This window comes from Perca flavescens, chromosome 20, assembly GCF_004354835.1.
Source record: "Perca flavescens isolate YP-PL-M2 chromosome 20, PFLA_1.0, whole genome shotgun sequence".
NCBI lineage: Eukaryota > Metazoa > Chordata > Actinopteri > Perciformes > Percidae > Perca > Perca flavescens.
In genome coordinates, this window is record NC_041350.1 from 5,982,169 (window position 1) to 6,002,387 (window position 20,219).

Below are 20,219 nucleotides of genomic sequence, written 5' to 3' on the forward strand. Positions count from 1 at the left end.
TGCCGGTTAGCATGTTGTGAGTAAAAGTGAGCCAACAAAAGGCAAAAAAACAAAGTGATTACTTGCACTGAGACAAAAAATGTGTTGGCCCACCTATCTACAGCCAGGGTAGATCGTGATAAGCCCTATTTCAACAAATGGTGGCGTATTCCTTTAAGGCAATCTGGTATTTAAAATACTTTCCTTCATTTTTTTTTTTTTTTTACGATTGTTTGCTACTGTCTTGCCTATAGTGTTTTCCTTTGTTTTCCTTGTTATTACTACTACTACTTTTGCTTATAGTTTATAGTCTGTTTTTTGTATTGGTTTATAGCAAATATTCCATTTATAGTGCAGCATTATCCATTCTGTTTGTACCTTGTGATACAAACCTCCTGCTCCTCTGTGTTGATCCTTAGGGTGCTAATGCTGTCTCTGTGCTCCCTTATTTAGAGTCGATCCAGGCTATACTGTTGGGGGTGCTGGTTATTTGGTTTGCTGTGCACTTGCATGCAGATAAGTATTGCATAACACAACACTGCTTGTTTGCAGTGATGGTGCGTGCGTGTGTGTGTGTGCGTGTGTGTGTGTGTGTGTTTATTTATTGACATCCTTTTTTGTAGTTGTGTGTGTAGTTGTGTTTCATTGTAGTCATCGTGCCCAGAACCAGCATTGCATTCTGGGTATATAATATTGTTACTATTCTGAATCTGACTTTCTGCTTTGGAGTTTTTTATTCCAGTATTTTTTATTTTAAGTGTGTATCTACATTTCAGCATATCTATATTTACTTTTTTTAAACAAAACTTTTGTACAATTGAAATTGAAGCTGCGTCTCTGTCTACTTTCCTTTACACTTCTGTGTGTTGACCTGTAACTATATCTAGTATTGGGGAACCCTGGGTAGCTCCTCCGCTATCCTATAAAGGCCAAAAACCCCAGAAAATAACCTTTAAAAAAAGAAAATGCTATATAGTGGGGGAAAAAATACTATTATTCAAATGACTACAGAAAATATGTGAACGTTGTGGGCTCTGAGGGTCTGGAACGCCACAGCAGCTGCCTGCTTGGTAATCAAGCCTTGCTCTAGGTAATAAACTATCACAGCAATAAGGCAATGCAATATGCCTAGCCGTAGGCTTTATAATGTGTCAGTTTTAGACAGTAGAAAACTAAATACATTATTTATATGCTACATTTGCTTCCCAGTATCTCCACATTACAGTACGTGACTAAAAACCTTTATACTTTAATATTTCATAAAATGATTATGTCTAGACTGTGAAAAGCAGCAGTAAATGTGATAAGGTGTACACATGCCTTAGTATTCTTGCATTTCAGCGGTCTTAGTAGTATTTTCCTGAGAAATGCGTGAGGATAAAAGCCTATTCAGCTGATTATGAATAAAATATGAGCTTTACACGAGCCAGTTTCCTAATAGTCTAGTATCCTGTAGAGTGATGGAGAAGCAACAGGATACTTCAGTTATAACAGGAATACACTTAGGTCTACTGCTGGTTCTGGTGGAAAGCAGAGGTTAATTTCTCAGTGGATTTGGCATCTTTGTCGATCAAAAAACAAATTTAGCCCCCATGACCCTCGCGTAAATGCGGGCTACCTTTGTGAGAGTCCCAAATCCCAAATGGCTACTTTCGGCCATGTTGGAAATCTTTTTGAATGGTTTGGCCTACAACGCTGCACTATTTTTCATCCTCAAATTTTCAGGTCAGTTATTTTTGTTTTAAGTCTTGATAGAGCATATTAGGCTTTCATGGAAGCTCTGCTCATGCTGAGTTATAAACAGTAAAACAACAAGCACACAAAGGTCAACGTTGGTGGCTGATGAAAAATAAACCTTTGCTCTCCGTGGTCAAACAATTACTGAAGACAAGCCCAAAAAGAATTCTAAATGAATTCAATTAAATTAAATGGAAAATTGGAATATGATGACATACATTTGTATATCACTATCCACTTTATGGAAGAACAAGGTATTTAACCTGAATTTGCAACTTTACAGTGATTAGTAACTAATGGACAACTACTTTTCATCTGATGTCTGTTGATTCTCCACACTCACACCTCTCATCATCGCTGCTATTCTCATTTTAACAGTTGTAAAGTGTGAGCTGCGGGGGGAAAGAGGATGTGACGAACTGGTCCACACTGGTCCGCACTTCATGAGTACCCAGCCATGACCAATGGGAGAAGAATGCTCTAGCAAGTTGAAATAAAGCTGGCAATATACAGTATAACATAGTTTATCCTTTCCACATGAAGATCAAATTAATCGTCATCAGGTGGGAGATGGATTGTACACTTCTTCAGTTTGTGCCTCAGCATGAGCAGAGCTTTCATTATCGACTAATATGAAGGCTCTATTACAACACAAATGGACCTTTCGGAGCTGAAAATCAGCAACCATCTTGGATGTAAAGGTCAAAAATACAGTAGGTTAAATAATCAGAACAACATCCACTATGAATTCCTTGACCCAAAAGAGTCACAGAAACCATGTACTGTGCAGAATAGCAGGCCAAACCGTTCAATAGATCATTTCCAACATGGTTCATTATTGCCATTTTGGGTTGGGGCTCTCTCAAAGCTAGCCGGCATTTTCGCGAGGGTCATGGCTGGCTAAATTAGTTTTTTAACCTTCATAGATGACAAATCCACAGTTACGTAATGAGTGGCGATGACCCACCTAAAAGACCGGCTACCAGTTAACACTCATATAGAATAAGGTATTATCCATAGATTATCCAGATAATAAAGTAAGATTAGCCAGATAATAAGGTGTTCTTCACAGATTAGCCAGATAATAAAGTAAGATTACCCGGAAAATAAAGTATTCTCCAGAGATTAGCCAGATAATAAGGTATTCTCCAGCAATTAGTCAGAAACATAATTGCTCGCTCTCTTTCCCCTGGAGACTATGAACAATACGTTTATGAAATAGAAAGAAAGATGCAGAGGGTGATAGGAGAAAGAAGAAAAATGATCTCTAAAATAACTTGAGAACCATTCTTAATATCTCATGTCCTCGAACTTCATCCACGCCCATAGCAGGAATTCCCAAAGAGTTTCATCCAGGGTACCATATGGTAGTTACGTTGCATATTAAATAATATGAATTACGTACACTTTTGAGTGTAAGCACTGCAATAATGAGCTAAATATAATAGTCATTCTGTCAAATCATGTCATGTTATTTAAATCTTGACAAATTGGAAGTGTTCCTTATGTTGCAAAATTAGAAGACATGAGTAAGCCCTGAATTCTGCTAGATGGATCCTAACAATAAGAAGGCCTTCCTAAAGGAAGTAGAGGACCTGACCCACTGGTGTCAGGACAACAACCTAGTTCTGAACTTCAGCAAGACTGAAGACATTATAGTGGACTTTGGGAAGAAGTAGAGAAGGACAACGGTCCGGTGGCCATGATGGAGGTCTCAGGAGTCCACAAGGGATTTCTGGGATTCTTCTCTGGGGCTTTGAGAGGATCCCAGGAGGCATCTAGCAGGAACCAAGGCTTCCTTGTGGGCTTGGTTGAGGTAACAAGTCAGTACGTGTCATTCTAGGGACCATGGAAAACACCTGAGGACCCTGGGTATGTCCACAAGGGCAACTAGGTGAGTGGGGCCTAAAGGAGTGCGGTCCAGGGCCTGGTGAGGGTCAATGTGGCTCCGATATAGGTCTAACAGGTCCTCAAAACTGTTCCTGATCCGTAGAGGGAACCTAAAAGACCCATTTCCTTCGTCAATGAGAAAGACACATGCTACCAGAGCAGCTAGTCCCCCTTGAACATCTAGCAGAGGTCACAGAGGGCCTCAAGGAGGTTTTGCAGAGGGACCCTGGAACACCTGTGTGGACCCTTGACACCGACATGAGAGAGTCCCACGGAAAAGTGTCAGGAGTCTACGGTAGCCAGGGTTTTTTCTAGGGACTCTCAGGGGTCCTTGAGTGAATCCCAGAAGGCCTTAATTAGACTCAGGGCTTTCTTGTAGCCCTGGTAGAGGTCCACTGTAGTCCTGGTGGAGGCTGAAACCTCCACCAGGACTACAGTGGCTCAAGGAGTTCAAAGTCACTCAAAGGCCATCATTAAGGGTTCTTGTAGAGACCCTCGAAACCCCTTAGGACATCGAGATTAACAGGGATTTATACATTTAGCACTACCGTCTGATCTGAATTCTGTATGTAAAGCCAATGAAATTACAAACGGGTAAGGCTGAGCAATATATTGATATGATATCGATATCGTGATACAATATTAGATATGGTCTTAGATTTTGGATATCGTAATTTGGCATAAGTGTTGTCTTTTCCTGGTTTTACAGCTGCATTACAGTAAAGTGATGTATTTTTTTTATTTATTTACCAGACTGTTCTAGCTGTTCTATTATTTGCCTTTACCCCCTTAGTCATTAAATCCACGTTACTGATGATTACTTATTAAAAATCTTATTAAACAACCCTACAATATTGTTGCGATATCGATATTGAGGTATTTGGTCAAAAATATTGTGAAATTTGATTTTCTAAAACAGGGCTTGGCTTTTTTGCCTTTCTACTAATGTCTGCAGAGAGCTGAGATGGCCTTTTCATAGATGAATAAGGTTAGTGTACACAAAGGGCCACTGCACTCTGTCCAACTGGTGCCCAATGTCTGGGCCGAGGCCCAAGGGCGGGCTGTAAAAGGATCAAAAAAGGGTGCCTTGGAATAAAAATGAAGAGCATAAAACAAAAGTAAGAGGGGGCCGATGTGATCAACAGTTATTTGTATGGTTGGAGGTTGATCCGGAAAACCTCAATATGTAGAGACAGTAGAAAAAACAATTACACTTACAGTTTGTAGGTTGCTGGTTACAACATAATTGTCTTTATTTCCTAATTCTGTTATCTAGCTATAGTTTGAGTTCTCTAATTAGTATGATATGTGAAGTCTTGTATTCATTTTATTTGCTGGAACTCTCTATGCTGTTAATGTAAAGGGTAATGCTTTGTAGTTCACGGAAGTGCTTAAGCAATGCTGCTGCTCCTCCAGTCATGTCAGTACAGCCTATATGAACCGATTTAGGCAGTTTAAGAAAGCCTGATAAGGATGTCTCCACATTATGGATGCAAAGTCTAAATACAGGCTAAATTATCAGAGCTGCTGGGCTGAGCCTCTGTTTTTGTGGGCAGAGAGTCAAGGTTTAGTTATGGGAAAATTAGAGTGAATCCCATATTATTCAGGAAGTAGAAAGTCTGTATTGACTTTAGGCCAACCTTTTCAAGCCCGTGATGTATGGGTAACATGCAAGCTACTAGACAGCTTTATTAATACGTCATTTGACCACTTCAAACACAAATTGTTGTTAATATCTAAACATTTCCAAAGATATCAAATATGTCTTGAAATGATGTGCCATGAAATAATGGCTGAAACAAAAGAAATAATTTGACAACAATATGTTTTGTGTTGTATGGTGTAGCCTAATGTTAATTCTCTGTACACCTGTCTGACTCAAAACATTTGATGCCATATCTTATTTATGGATTTGCCTGCCCAGAGACTACTGATTAAATTTTGCTAGGTCTATATCTGACAGCCCATTGGCCCTGTTAAATAAATAAATAAATGTCAGGCTGCTGCATCTGGGGGGAATGTGTATAAGATGCCGCATTAGACAATTGGAATATGTCCATTTGATTGTATGATGTAGCCATAAAAACATCCTTTGAGTTTGAATATACGCGCTTACAAGTTTTTCCTGGCACTTCCAAGCACATCTCATAGATCATGGAATAATTTTTTTGAAATCTCTGGGGAAAAAAACTTCAATCATATACAGAATCATAAAAAGAATAGGCTAGCCCAGTGGTTCCCAAACTTCACATCAAGGGCCCTAAACTGACACAAACCAGACCACGGACACCCTTTTGATTTTGCCCCAGGGGGGTCCCTCATCTGACATTTTGCTTTTACATGTTTTATTACAGAAAGTGTATGAAACTCTTGACCTAAAAAGTCATACATTATGTGGCTGTATTACTTATGGATGGAATTATAGTGAAAATAATAAAAATAAAAATAAATGATTCATCTTTTTTAGTTGGGGGGACCCCTTGGAACCCCCTCAAGGACCCCACTTTGAAAACCAATGGGCTATAGGCTAGTGTTCAGATTTCAGTTTTAGAGAGGTTTTGCGGTTCTGTTGAACTGTACACTAGTCCTTTAATCCATGGTTAATATAGAACATATTGTATGTCTACCCTAGGCCTATATAGCCTATATGTTGATGCTATGAACGCGGTAAAATCATACCGGACTATTTTTCTTAGCGGAAGCAATACAATCATTTTTAAGTCAATACAATAATTTGTACATCAATATTTTATGTCAAATGAGTAAGTAGCCGTGTAATAAGAAGGATAATGTAGCCTACAGCGAGCGAGTCAATACTGAGATGAACCCCGACAGGGTGATGCAGCACCCCACAGGCTACGCAGCGGAGAGCTCTTCAGTCTCTCGCTGTAATCTGTGTAGTTCCGACAGGGACATGGACGGACCACAACAGATAAAGACGAGGTACATGCTGTATGTATCCCACACTTCTTTACGTTTTACGCACATGGTATAACTCTCAATAAATATTACATAAATAAGAACCGACATTTGAATAAACTGAATCTGCAGCTGTTGCTTTTCTCTATACAGTTGTTCATGAAGTCCAGTCAGTGATTGATTACTAACTGACACGACTTGACAGTTAAGATGAATAATTCATAACTGTGGACTTGAAGAGCCGGTAGCTACAGGCATTCTAAACACGTTTCACTTTTCACAATAAACCAATGATCGCTCCATAATAATCCATATTCAACAGGAATCTGCTGATATGTCACTTCAAGCCACCAAATATCAAAGACTATCGCTGATATAGCCTAACTTATACAAAGAAACTCTCCATAATCGGTCCGCACAGGCACTTAAGCACACACAGGCTACGATCTACTGTGGATAGCTCATCTTCAGACAGTAGCCTAGTTTCTTTTACATGAAAATGAAATGAAGACGTATTTCTTACCGAATCTCTCCGGTCTGAAGGTCTGCATCAAACTGACCGCCAGCTCTATCTCTCTATCGTTCTCTCACACACACACGCACACACACACACACACGTGCGGTCTCTCTTTATGAGGCACACACTCTCTACCTAGTGCGTACACACACACACACACACACACACACACACACACACACACACACACACACACACACACCGCTAATGTGTCAAGAATATCACCCACTCCTAGAAAAGCTTGATTGTTATCAAAAATAAAGTTTTTTGCTTCAAATGTTTGGATTGTTAAATGTTAATTTCTACCAGTTCTTAAAGATGCATTTTTTTGGATTATTTTGGCCACTTGAGGGAAGCAAAATAAGCTGTAAACACAACACTGACATAGTCTATAATCACCAAATTAAGTTTTTTACTGTAGCCTACAGTGAACATGTTAGAAAACAGTCCGCTGTTGTACATCTACATCTAGGAGACAAGCAGCAACATTAGTAGGCCTATTTAGAGACGTGTTTCAGGACACTTGAATGAAATAAGTTCAATGGTCGCTGTGCTTTAGCTCCGTTTTGGTCTCCACCAACTCCTGAGAAAAATCTCTGGATCTTTGGCTGCTAAATGCTCCACTGTGTTCACCAGCTGGGCAGGCAGTGTCCTCATGCATTAAGTCTGGGAATGAGAAACTCGTCTATAAAAAAAATCAATTAATTCAATGTATGGGAACAATAAAAGTGAGGTTTGGATAATGGATGTAATTGACCCATTTCACCACATCCATTAGTTCTGCACAACTGCCAGACAAACCCTCATTCGCTAACGACCAAACAGGCGTTAAAGTACTATTTTGAACGGGAAAGATCATGTTAAATAACTATGAATGAAAACACACAAAATTTCAAAAGAAATGCACATAAAAATGCAGCTAAGGGGCACCCGGGTAGCTCAGTTGGTAGAGTGGGTGCACATATGTAGAGGTTTACTCCTCGACGCAGCGGTTCAACTCTGACCTGGGGCCCTTTGCTGCATGTCACCCCCTCTCTTCCCTTTTGTGTCTAAATAAAGGCCTAAAATGCCCAAGAAATAATCTTAAAAATATATTTTAACTGTTACACTGTTTTTAAGATCAATAAAGGAAACATCTTTCCAAAAGTCAATGAGCAATTGTGTTAAATAATCGCGATTTCAATATTTACCAAAATAATTGATTTTTTCCCATAATAGAACAGCCCTACTGTGCATTTTTTCCACAAAAATATATCTGCAATATACTGAAAACAGCAGATGATGCACCCTTTCACAGCAGACAGGGGGAAATTCAATGCTTCAGTTAGTAGTACGGTTCATGGTGGCTCACTGTCATATTTTTATGGTTTACTGGGACACTTTCATTCATAATTAACACCTGCACTTTGAAAAGGTCCTTTAGTGGCCAGCTAAAGTAGCATTTTAGCTCGGTTTATGAAGTTGTCAGATGGCACAGAACTGTGTAAGTAAGACAAAATGCAGTTCAAGTTTACAAATCTTTATTACCAAAAAGCTTTTGGTTGTAATATCAACCTGTCTCTACTGAATCAAAACTAGTAGCCTTCTTTTAACAGTAGTCACATCACAGCAGTCAGCAATACTCATAAAGTGAATTAAAGTAGGAGTTACTCCAGTTACAGCCGGAAATGTCAGTGACGTCAGCTGTCCTCTTTCGTGTGACGCTGACCATCCTGCAGTTATTTGTATTCGTCGGGTGCCGAGACCCACAGACCGAGGACACCAAGTTTTAAGGAAATCAGCCTGTTGGTTCACTGCTGATGATTTTGGTGTTGTTGCTCTTAACGTTTAGCAGGTAAGCTGACCAATAGGAACGATCAACCCCCAAACTGGTGTATTGGGAAGGGAATAATGGGACATTTACACAGTTGGACAGACAGGTAGTCAGCAAAGCAGGCAGACAGATGAGTAGACACACAGACAGACAGGACGCAAACATACACACACTTTTCAGAAAGCCAATAATGGTAATAATGTGAAACACACATGCCCATAAGCATGTGATGGTGTTGTTTCATAGAAAAAAAAGATTGTTTCTGGGAATGCAATATGTTTTTCTGTTGACGTCAGCAAACTGAAACTGAAACTGAAAAAAACACACACACACACACACACACACACACACACACACACACACACACACACACACACACACACACACACACACACACACACACACACACACACACACACACACACACACACACACACACACACACACACACACACACACCTCTGTATTCACATAAAATCCAGCACCTTCCCTCAGGGGTTGTATGGTGTAGGTGTTTTAGTGCTTTAGAACGTAACCGCTGTAAAACTATCAGAAAAAAACATGGTATTCCTCTGATTCACGGCTTTGTTCGTGTCAGCGTGGCTCCCTCTCTCAATTCACTCTCTACCTCTCTCGACCATCGCTGCTCTCTCTCCCTCTCTCAGTTATGTTTGCAAACACAACCAACAACTGCTGCTCAGTATACCCTAAAGTGCAGACATTAAAAAGCCAACACACACCAAGCCAAAAACAGGTGAATAGACAGGTTGCAGTACTGACAGCATCAACAGACAGTGTATCATATCATGTCACTTCATCTACTAACATGACCTCTCTAGCAGAATGTTTAAAGTATTAAACAAGTCTTGGAACCACATGACTTTAACCAGTTTACAGGAATTGATCTGGATTTGCTTTTTGGTATCAACAAACATTTTGAAGGTGAAGTTCCAGAAGATTTTACAAAAAGTATCCCAAGTCTTCTAATATTTGTCCAGTTTATAAAAATCTAATGTACAAATGTTACAGGTAAAATAATTTAGCTTGTTGCATATTGACATGTGCTTTTTGTTTCAAAAGGTGAGCGGAAGGGTTAGTGATGGATTCCAGTCAAATCTTCATTTTCACAACTCCAGTGTTACATCTTCCTCCTGCTCCTCATCATCACCACCACTCTAGTGCTTTTAGGAATGTCTTTGTCGTCAGTCATTAATAATGCAGGAGGGACAAGTTTCTATTTACAAACAGCAGTACAGACAAACTGTCTGTTGATCAGCATAATTAGCATGAGATCAATTATTTTCATTAACATCATCTGTCTCCACAGCATAATTTCATTAATTACCTCCACCTCTTTATCTTCCTCTTCGCCTGGATTAATGGGCTTGAAAGAATACACCAAGTATTTATAAATTCCCCCAACAGTCCTCTACCAGTGATGACAACACTCATGCAAAAATCATTCATGTGTCTCCAGTTGAATCTTCTCGTTGACTAGCGAATATTTACATGTCATGTTTTGAGTCTCAGACAGGAAGATAAATGATAGTATTGGGTTGTTTATTCTTAATCCTAAAGGTCTTATAGTGTGTGATGCTGCATGAATCCTGGGACTTAACTGTGTGTGTGTGTGTGTGTGTGTGTGTGTGTGTGCTTGCGTGAGTCAAGTGCGTGTGATTTAGACACATTTCAGTTAATGTAAAAGTGAGAAAGACTATAATCTATTATTCTCGCTTAAGAGAGTGCTCTTAGTAAGGTAAACAGGACATGTGTTTAATATCTCTCTCTCTGTGTGTATTTAACCTTGTGCTGTGATCTTAATGGTGATTGCATTCAAATCAGTGAGCCGCATTATGAAAAGGTTACATCAGAACTAGTAAGATTACTGTTGTGACTAGACTGAAAGCTGCTATGTTATCCAACATAATCAGAGCATATGCTAGTGAACAATGTTAGCATGGTGCACCAAAGTCAGAGATTCACAAGAGAAATTTAGAACAAAATCATCCGTTTCCCAACAAAGCAATCTACCAAACAACCTGAGGCCCGTACTACGAATCCAGATCAACATGGCCTGGATTTCTTTCAGTTCCCCGGCTTCACCAAACATAACAACCGTGCGGTGTCACGACGGTGGTTATCAACTAGTTCAGTCAACCCAGGGTTTCCCAATCCAGCGACGCGCATGTTCACATAAAAGAGGCGGTGTTTGCACAGCACGACCAATCGCAAATATCTACCAGAGGTGCATATTTTACATAAGAAGAGCAAACTATAATTCTACATAAATATGAAGAACACAGACACGGTTTTACAGGCAAAACGCAATACAGTCACTGCTTCCTAAAACAGGAAGGAATGCTGGCACAAAAAAAAATAGCTGACGCTGTAAATGTGTAAATTACAACGCTTCTCATCAACCCATCAGTCAGGCCCAAGATCTGACCATAATTACACTTGTGCTTTCCATTAACTGTTGTTGCTTTAGCCTACCTGCGTGAAGCTGGCATCCCATGTCATCCAAAAATTATTAACAAACACTGCTATTCGTGTGTGCTACGTTTGTGCCGGTTTGTGCCGTAAAAATGATCGTTTGTGCTGTTAAGGGTTTTAAGTAATTAAACTTTACATTTTCTGGCCAGTGACATCACCCAGCCCCCCATTAATGTCTGAATCTCCCCAAAATGGTCTCAATCGTTTGTGCTAAGTTTGTGCTGTTAAAAAAACAAAACATTTGTGCTACTATGTTTGTTAAGTTATAACGCTTTATAGGTTACACGCGTGACATCACCCAACCCCCCATTAATGTCTGAATCTCCCTAAAATGGTCTCAATCTTTTGTGCTACGTTTGTGCTGATTTGTGCGGTTAAAAAAAAACATGGGGATGTTTTGGATGACAGCTTCACGCAGGTCTTTAGCCTATTATTTCAGTTGCAACCCTGGCAGTGGTAAGCGATCGTGAGAGCAAATAAAAAAAAATATAAAAACCGATGTGCGCATTGACAACACAGCTCAAGAAGAAAACAAACAGCCTAGACGTAATTCCTTCGTAAAATCTTCTGAGAACGGTGACGCCGTTATCAAATGGAGTATTGATTGGTCAGTAGGCGGTGCTTTAACACCGGTTGATCTCTAATCTCCAACATAAGCTGCTCCCGACTAGGTTAGGCGTTCAGCATAAGTTGCCACGGTGATTTAACCCGGTAACAAGTGACCCACCGTCATGGTACACAAAACCCTGGGTTGAACCGGAAGTTACTTCGTTAACGCCAAATCTTGCTTCATAGTACAGGCCTCTGGTGCATTCAGTTATTCTAAAACTCCAAACTATTGCCAATGCCAATTCATTACATGCAAACTATCCAGATCACATCGGGTCTGGATTCAGCCTGAATCTCTCTCGCTCTCTCTGTTGTGTTGGCTAACTTAGCGTGCAGCAGTACACCCTACCAAAACACAGTGGTTTACCCAGTGGTGTGTGTACATGTGCGTGTGTGTGTGTGTGCGTGTGTGTGTGAATTAAGTCCAGCTCAATGGTTTGCGAAGCCACAACCAAGCCCCTCAAGGACAATTCCTCTGTGTCAGTATATATCATTATACATAGATGTTTGTGTTTGCGTGTGTGCATGTGTGTGTGTGAAACTAGTGTTGGCTCGGGCTGAGCAACATTTCCAGTAAAGTGTCAGAGTGTTGCATGCTGGGACAGAATCTAAAGATGGAGGGAGAAAGACTGTAATTTAACTGGGAGGAGCCCCTCCATCTCTGCCCTGTTTACCTATCTGTCCTCCCGTCACTCCATCTATCGCTATATCTGTCCTTCCCTCTGTCCACAACTCTCCATCTCAACATCCCTCCGTTTATTGCTTGCTCTTTGTTTAAATCACTCCATTTCCTTCCCTTCTCTCACCACTGTTTTACAGTGTTTGTTCTAGATAACAGAGGAGAGAAGGAGGACAGAAAAAGGAGGAGAAATCTGATACATTCAGTCGCTCTGGTGCTTGTGGTCGCCATCACTTCACTTCAGTCACTCCTCTCTGTGATGGCTAATTCCTGGCATACAGTTCTGCAGAATTGGTGCAGTCTAGCAGGGCCAGACTGTGTATCTGTATCATTTTTAAAAACAGAAAGTAATAGCAACACCGTTTAAGAAAAAACTCTTGGTGGCTCTTTGCCCCACAAAAAAAACTCCCCTCCTGTGGGCTCCGGCTGCTTGCTGGATCACAGTAAACATGGTGATAATAGAACAGCAGAGGTCAATAAATTCCAGCATTGTCCGAGACCATCTACAATGTTGTGGTGTTCATATCTAAATCCTTATATATATATATATATATATATATATATATATATATATATATATATATATTATAAAAAAATAAAATAAAATAAAAAACACCATCAATGACTGAGCTCAAATCTATATCGCACCCCCTCAGATGAGAGAGTCAGCTTGTGATGAAAAATGGTGAGAGGAAATTGACTCTGCAGATCCAGAAGTTGAGTTGTGGCGTGATTGTTTAGGTGCAGCGGACATCCCTGGCAGCTTGAGAAAGCTTCCCGATAGACCGTTTTTATAGGCTGTATTGGCAGGTGGTGTATGGAATCAGGTTTGGTTGTTAAACTACAAAAGATTGCTCCTGAAAACACAAAATAAACTCACGACTCCTTCGCGTAGAGCTGTGTAAGTGTTTAAATTTGGCTTTGCTCTCCAGGGTTTAGACTCATTTCCAGTTGATGTTATATTTTAGCAAAGCATAACCGTAGACCTTTAAGAGTTATAACATTCATCCACAATCAAAAGAGCACAGTCCAGAGACTGATTACTGGTCTGAGGGTTTGGACCTGTAAAGCTCCAGTATTCATTCAGCACCTGCAGACTGTAGTTTGAGTATTTGGTCCCCGTCTTTAGACACAGCCACACCCATTAACATCCATTAGTGTCAGAGTTTAGACACAACCGTACTCATACCACACAGTCTGAGGGTCGTTGTTGGGGTCAGGGGAAGCAGGCGTGCTTTTTGGGCGTTCGACAGAGCCACACCTTGCACTCTCACTTTCTTTCTTTAGGTGGGAGGTGTCACCTTGTCGCCCCTCCCTTGACACCTCCTCATGCTCTGGGACTTCATCAGGCCGTGTGGCAGGCACAGCCCTGACAGGAGTTACCATGGCAACCTCTCCGCGATGGTGGTAGGAGGAGGATGAGGTGGGGCCGTTCCGAGAGACGGGAGTCCTCCCTCGCTCTCTTTCTCTCTCTGCGGATCTCTCCGTTTGCAGATTGAGAGAGGACGAGTGGTGAATCGGTGGATTTAGGAAGCTGCCGTCTCCATGCTGATTGGTCGGACCAGCCAGCCGGGCAGAGAGCGGTCGTTCCCTCACACCAGCCCCTCCCCCTTGTCTTGGAACAACCCCATCTGATTGGCCTTCATTTCCACGGAAACTATCTGGTCCATTGGAGCGCAGCAAATCAGATGAGGCCAGGCTGAAGGTCCTGCTCAGTGACTGGCTAGTTCTCTGGGTGACAGCCATGCCCGAGGCCGGGGATTGGCCTACAGGCTGGCGGGGCGAGGGCTTGACGCTCTGGCCTGGCCTCTGGTTAGATGACTGTACAGTGGGCGTGACATAGCTGGTGGGAGTCACCTGATCTCTGCCAGCTGGAACCGAAGGGGCGGGACTTCTGGTGAAATAGTCAGTCATCAAGTCCTCCCTGCTTCCTGTAGACACCTTTACGTACAAAAATAAAAATTTGAAAGAATAAATAGGGGACATTGTGTAGAGTTGGGGGGAGGGAGGGTATTTTAAAAATGTATTCCGATGATACAATTACTAGTCAATCATCTGTCAAAAAATGTCGGCAGTAACCTAATCCAATGGTTCTTAAAAAAAAAGTATTAAAATACATGTATTTACTATTATTGATTCTGTATTCCTGTTGCGCTTTTTGAGAAAGTGCTATAACAACAATTATTTCTGACAGGAAGAATAAACTCCCATGTGTCTAGCCTACACTGAAAAGTCTGTTGTTGATTATTGTGAAGCCTTTGATGTGAGGGTGGGAATCAGTGTTTATCACATCCATATAATATATTGATTTAAACTTGGTATCGTTCTTCGAATCATCCTGGATTTAAAATATTGTCATAGGAATGTGCGCTTTTTAGAGGCAACTATGAAGGCCTCTCCCTCTCTGTGGGATCAACAAGAATTATTATGGGTGTTGCAGTACTTTTTGTAAAACAGGATGTCTGTTTGGACTCAACCGATGACAAGTTAGATGTTCAGTGATTGTAAGTAATATTCTCACGCCGATTTTACGTGTCTGGCTCAGTCCGTACATACGTAGATGACAGGTTGGAATGAAACATCTGATTTGTAGGCCTCACAACAGTTAAATTAAAGTGGAAAAGAAGTGCTTGGACAATGACTAATAAATACGCGCCTGATGCTCAGTCAGAAACTTTCCCTTCATGAGCCAGATGTCTGATACTTATCATTGGCAGATTTAATTGCTCTATGATGAGACAAGATATGCTCTGCAACAGAACATGTGTCATGGTTTCTTTCTTTGTGTGCGGCGCTAGATGTAGGTTGCAATATAACTCAGCGGATTCAGAGAGTATAAAAGTACCTTCCCTCAAAGTTGGACGGCAGCATCATACCAGAATTTCAAAATGAAAACAACCACACAGGAGACAACAAACATCTCTCAGTCATTGTAGTCTATACTGAAACTCAGTCAAACTACATAATTCTAACTCAGAATACACAGTCTATTAAATTGAAAATTGACAACAGAAAAAAAAAAAAAGACACTAAAAGATCGATATCAAAACATTTTTAAATAAATGCATTCGAGGATTGTTTGTGGAGTTAATGCGTAGCTTCTGATTTTCCATTGGATTGTTAAGTTTTTGCCAGTCTCAAGTTGTGAATAATCATGGAAACTGTACTGTGCCTTTTATTATTCATATTTAAAATAGTCACATAGACTCCAAAGCCAAACCTTCAGAAATATACTGGAATTTCTAGACCCACAGAAAAATGTGTCACTGGCTCTTTTCTTTACTCTAATATCTATGAAATAATGAGGTCTGCCTTGAGATTAACTGCATGGTTTGCACTATACTGACATTTAAATAAAAATAAAAACTATTGCTGTTGGTTTTGTTGACACCATGAACATGCAGTACAGACGTTTTTTTCAAGAAAATGATTTTTGTTTTCAGTTTTGTTCTCCTGTCAGTTCATCTTTAGTCCCTTTCACACAGCCTGTTCGAGACGGCAAATGTTGCGCCTTTATTCCGCCTTACTGTCTGTATAATGGTGTGGACACATTAAGCCGACGGCCGACCGTTGACAGAAAAGCCTGTCGAGATGATCAGTCCGGTCCCCGAGGTCCAAAAAACTTCCCCGGGACACAGTGAGGCAACACCGACTTGAGAAACGTAATACGTCAGGCGGCGCTACACTGTATTGTTGCCCAAGAAATGACAACCGGCAGCTGATTGGACGAACGCTTCACATGGGTTTGTTTTCTCCGGAAATTCAAAACCAGACTGTCATGGCGGCCGTTCAGAATACGATCTCATATTGTACTAAAATAGTTCACTGAAACATGTTTCTGAAAACATTTTAAGCGAGAAATAGGCCGTCCAGTTGCTGAATCTGTCTTCATATCAGCTCAACAAAGGTCAGTTTAAAAGATTTTCGTCAGATTTTGAGAGACTCTAGTCACCTCATTCTGCTCGCCATTTCTGGGTGAGTCCCGACGGCCCTGCCGGTTACCGAACATGTCAGGTCGGCCAAAATGAAGGCTGACAGCACCCCAGACTGATGACGGCACGGGACACACCGAACAGATTCGAGTCACTGACCTCGCCAGACTGTCCAACGGACAATAATCAGCTTAATGTGTCCACACCTTAAAAGTTACAAAGACAGAATGGGGGGTGGACAGAGTTGTTCTTCCTTTGAGCCGGTAGCGGGCGTAGTCACAAAGCCTTAACAGAGCCGAATCAACATCTACGTATAAAGGACAGACACCATGGCGGGACTACATGCAGTAGTGATGCGCGAGTCGACCCACATACAATATCACCATACATATTACATTTTTCACACATACAGTACATTATTCAAAGATTGTTAATAATGTATCACTGTTTCCAGCAGCTGATCTACAATTTATATATGTTTAAGGCTGATTCAGAATGATTCCATGACCTAAAAGTTGATTTCCTTGTTCCTTCTTGGTGGGTGGCCAATCCTAAATTGACTCCAGCTGGACTAAAAAAAACAAACATCAAAAGGCAATGAAATTGTGATTCACATAAAAACAACACATTTTGCCATTTTCTTTTTAGGTGAGTCATTTGTAATTTAACATAACATCCCCAGATTGTGCATCACATCAGCTGAAGGGATGGCGGACTAGCTGATCTCCGGCTAACTTTTTTTTGTTTGTTTGTTAAATGTTTGGTGAATTTGCTTCTTATTACACATCAAAACTGAAGCCGCGGTAAAAGAAGCAGCAAATGCCTGACGAGCCAAAAGGAGAACAAGAAAACGAAGAAAGGAGATCTACAGACAACTCAAACCCAATCTGCAATCATGGAGACACTGAGAAACCTGAGTAGGCAAATTACATGGAACAAGCTATGGGAATGGCTCTGGCCAAACCTTTTGGAGACGCCGACAAAAACTTTCAACAGCTGCCCGGCCACTTAGAGGCACATTTTCACTACGAACAAACAGGTACTGTAGAATCAGATGTTAAATTGCTAAATGCCAACGGAACAAGCAATTTAAACATGAAGCTTGAACTCTTGAAGACAAAACTCTTTACTAGAAGACCGGGGGAGAAGAGACAATGTGCTAATTTTTAGATAAAATCATGGGGGATTGTCTGTCATATATGTCTTGTGAAGTTTATTCCTGTCTGTATACATATTTGATATAATCAATACACATTTGATCACAAAAAAAGAGATTTGTCTTGTCTCACTGGTGAGTGTTTATTAATTACTGTGAGGCGGTTGTCTTTAACCCCTTTTGCCAAGTTAAAGCCGCCACACTAAGGGCTAGATATATCAAGCTGTTTGCACCTGTTTCCAGGCGTTAATTGTTCGCAAAGACTGACTTAACCGATGCGGGCTATTTGCAAACAGGGCGCACTTGGGTAAAATCGCAGATTGCCTGCCACATGAGCGAGAAGTGACAAGTTGCGCTTTCAATATGCGTTCGTGGGTAGGTCATGGGGAAAGTGGGAGTTCCACCCAAAAAGGTGGGAGGATACGCGTAAAGTGCGCCTAATTATATATTCCGCGGTATTTACAAAGGCTGCCAGTAAGAGCGCGCCTCTATTCTACGGGGGAAATTCTCCGCCTCTTAAAAGCAAGTGCGTTTTCCTGTGTGTAAAAATGTACCTTATTCAATGGCAGCAGACTAAAAACTAAATTAAAAAAACGCCTCCATGTCTGTTCCATTTTTGATAAAAATGTTGCAATTATTTAACTATATAACACTCTCTTTAATGACTTAACCCCATCGGTTGGGTTGACATATAAATGATATAAACATATGTATACATACATAAAGCCAATACAACAGTATCATAACAGACCACGCATACCTTCATTCTCTACAGAGATCTCAGCAGTATCTATGCCGTCCACACCTTCCACCTGTTCGGCAACGAGTGCTTGCTGCACCACCTCTTCAATAGTAGATAGCGTGTCTATTTCTGGTGGACCTGAACCGGTTCTCCTCGATTGTGCCTGGTTGTACGCTACCTTCTCTTTTGTTCTGCGCTTTATGTCTTGCCACCGTTTGTTTGTTTTACCTCCTCCACTTCTCTCCGTGTAGATGATAAGTTGATTTTATTTGTTATGGCAATCAAAATCTAATTTTTTTCAGAGGATGTGGATGTTCTGCCCTGTAACATGTTCAGGTTTGTCGTTACTTCATGCACTAACCGGTCATTTTCATCGTCACTAAATTTAAGCTTGCGCTTTGTTTTTCCCGTAGGAAGATCCATGATTGATACATGGGGGGCCCATTCTTTGCTCTTTTAGAGGCGGGCTAATTACGCTAGAGGGCGGAGTATGCGCTGATTGCCTGATGGGTGTCAGGTTTAATTAGTACTACGCAAAATGAGGAAGCATAGTGTGCGCTATTACTGAACTCGCATAAACAGACGCAGTGTAAACTGCGCTAGCGTTAGTAAATCTACCTGTGTGTGCTCTAAAAGCCACAACAGAAGAGGTGAATAAGATCTTATTGGTTTTTACTCTGTCTGTAATATAATTAGGTTTTATTTGTAGGTAGCTCACAGACTCAAGGGATGAGATGTATAAACAGCGAGGTGTACATAATAAAGTGGACACTGAGTGTATGTGCGTTGTTATTTCAGTACATGAATATATATTCATTTGACTGTTGTATTTAAGAGCTAAATGTATTTCTAATGTTTGTAAATATATCAATTAGGAGCATTAAAGTAAACCTTATATGCATATATTTCTTACCATAGGAGGTGACTTTAGGTTGCTCTCTTGTAGAAACTCTTCCAGCGACACCATCTCACTTCCTGGGGAAGATGGACGGGTCTTAGACCTCACCCCGCCTCCGGGCTGTGGTTGGGCCCTCTGCGGCGTGTGGTCGTATGGAAGGGTGGAACTACGTGACAGAGTCTGTTGTGATTGGCTGAGACCCACAACATCATCACTTGAGAGGCTGGATGGGCGAGCCTGACGATCTGATGGGTCTAAGACGGTTCAAAATATTAAATAACAGCAAAAATGATATTTATACAAATATTCTTACTGAAGAAACGTGCGTACCTCTGCAGTTGACAGGTGAGTTGGAGCTGGAGGTGTTGTGGCTGAAGTCTGCTGACCCCGGGCGACCTCCCACGTTGCCATGATGACCAAACACAGAGTCAGAGGAGTTGTGGCGGGAGTCTTCATCAAATAACAACCCTGACATTTTAATATATAAATAATCATAAACACGCTCACATTCCTGCTGAATTCTGAAAAACTTATAATAATAACTTGGCTTACCTCTAGGCCTGCGGCCGGGGCCTTGTCCCAGTCTGGAGCTGGAGTTGTTAGTTAGGCCCAATGGGGATGAATGATGGCTCGGAGTAGAGCTCAGAGCTTTATGGCTCTGACCTGGGGGCGGGAAACTCAGAGGTTAGTCTGCCAGGAGCAACCCAATGTCTTATTGTTGTATAATTATTCATATTCAAGCTAAAAAACAGACTTTCGCCTAATAATATAATACATCTTTGCTTCCTTGATCTTCATTCTATACTGAATTTGATTATTTTTTTATTTAACCTTTATTTATACAGGTAATTGAGA

General features: G+C 40.9%; 2 protein-coding genes across 2 annotated transcripts in view; both read right to left on the reverse strand.

Annotated features, from left to right (window-relative positions):
- The window catches only part of gpr68 (G protein-coupled receptor 68), a 30,066-nt gene extending 22,925 nt beyond the window's left edge, over window positions 1-7,141 (reverse strand). Inside the window, exon 1 of the mRNA XM_028566182.1 lies at window positions 7,049-7,141. The gene's annotated coding sequence lies outside the window, so the exon portion shown is untranslated. The remainder of the gene's footprint in view (window positions 1-7,048) is intronic.
- Window positions 7,142-13,261: 6,120 nt separating this feature from the next.
- Window positions 13,262-20,219, reverse strand: part of ccdc88c (coiled-coil domain containing 88C) — a 47,093-nt gene continuing 40,135 nt past the window's right edge. The window contains exons 28-31 of the mRNA XM_028566473.1: window positions 19,917-20,027; window positions 19,695-19,832; window positions 19,380-19,618; window positions 13,262-14,577 (exon numbers count right to left, since the gene is read on the reverse strand). Coding sequence (XP_028422274.1) covers window positions 13,804-14,577; window positions 19,380-19,618; window positions 19,695-19,832; window positions 19,917-20,027 — 1,262 coding nt within the window. The 3' untranslated portion in view covers window positions 13,262-13,803. The remainder of the gene's footprint in view (window positions 14,578-19,379; window positions 19,619-19,694; window positions 19,833-19,916; window positions 20,028-20,219) is intronic.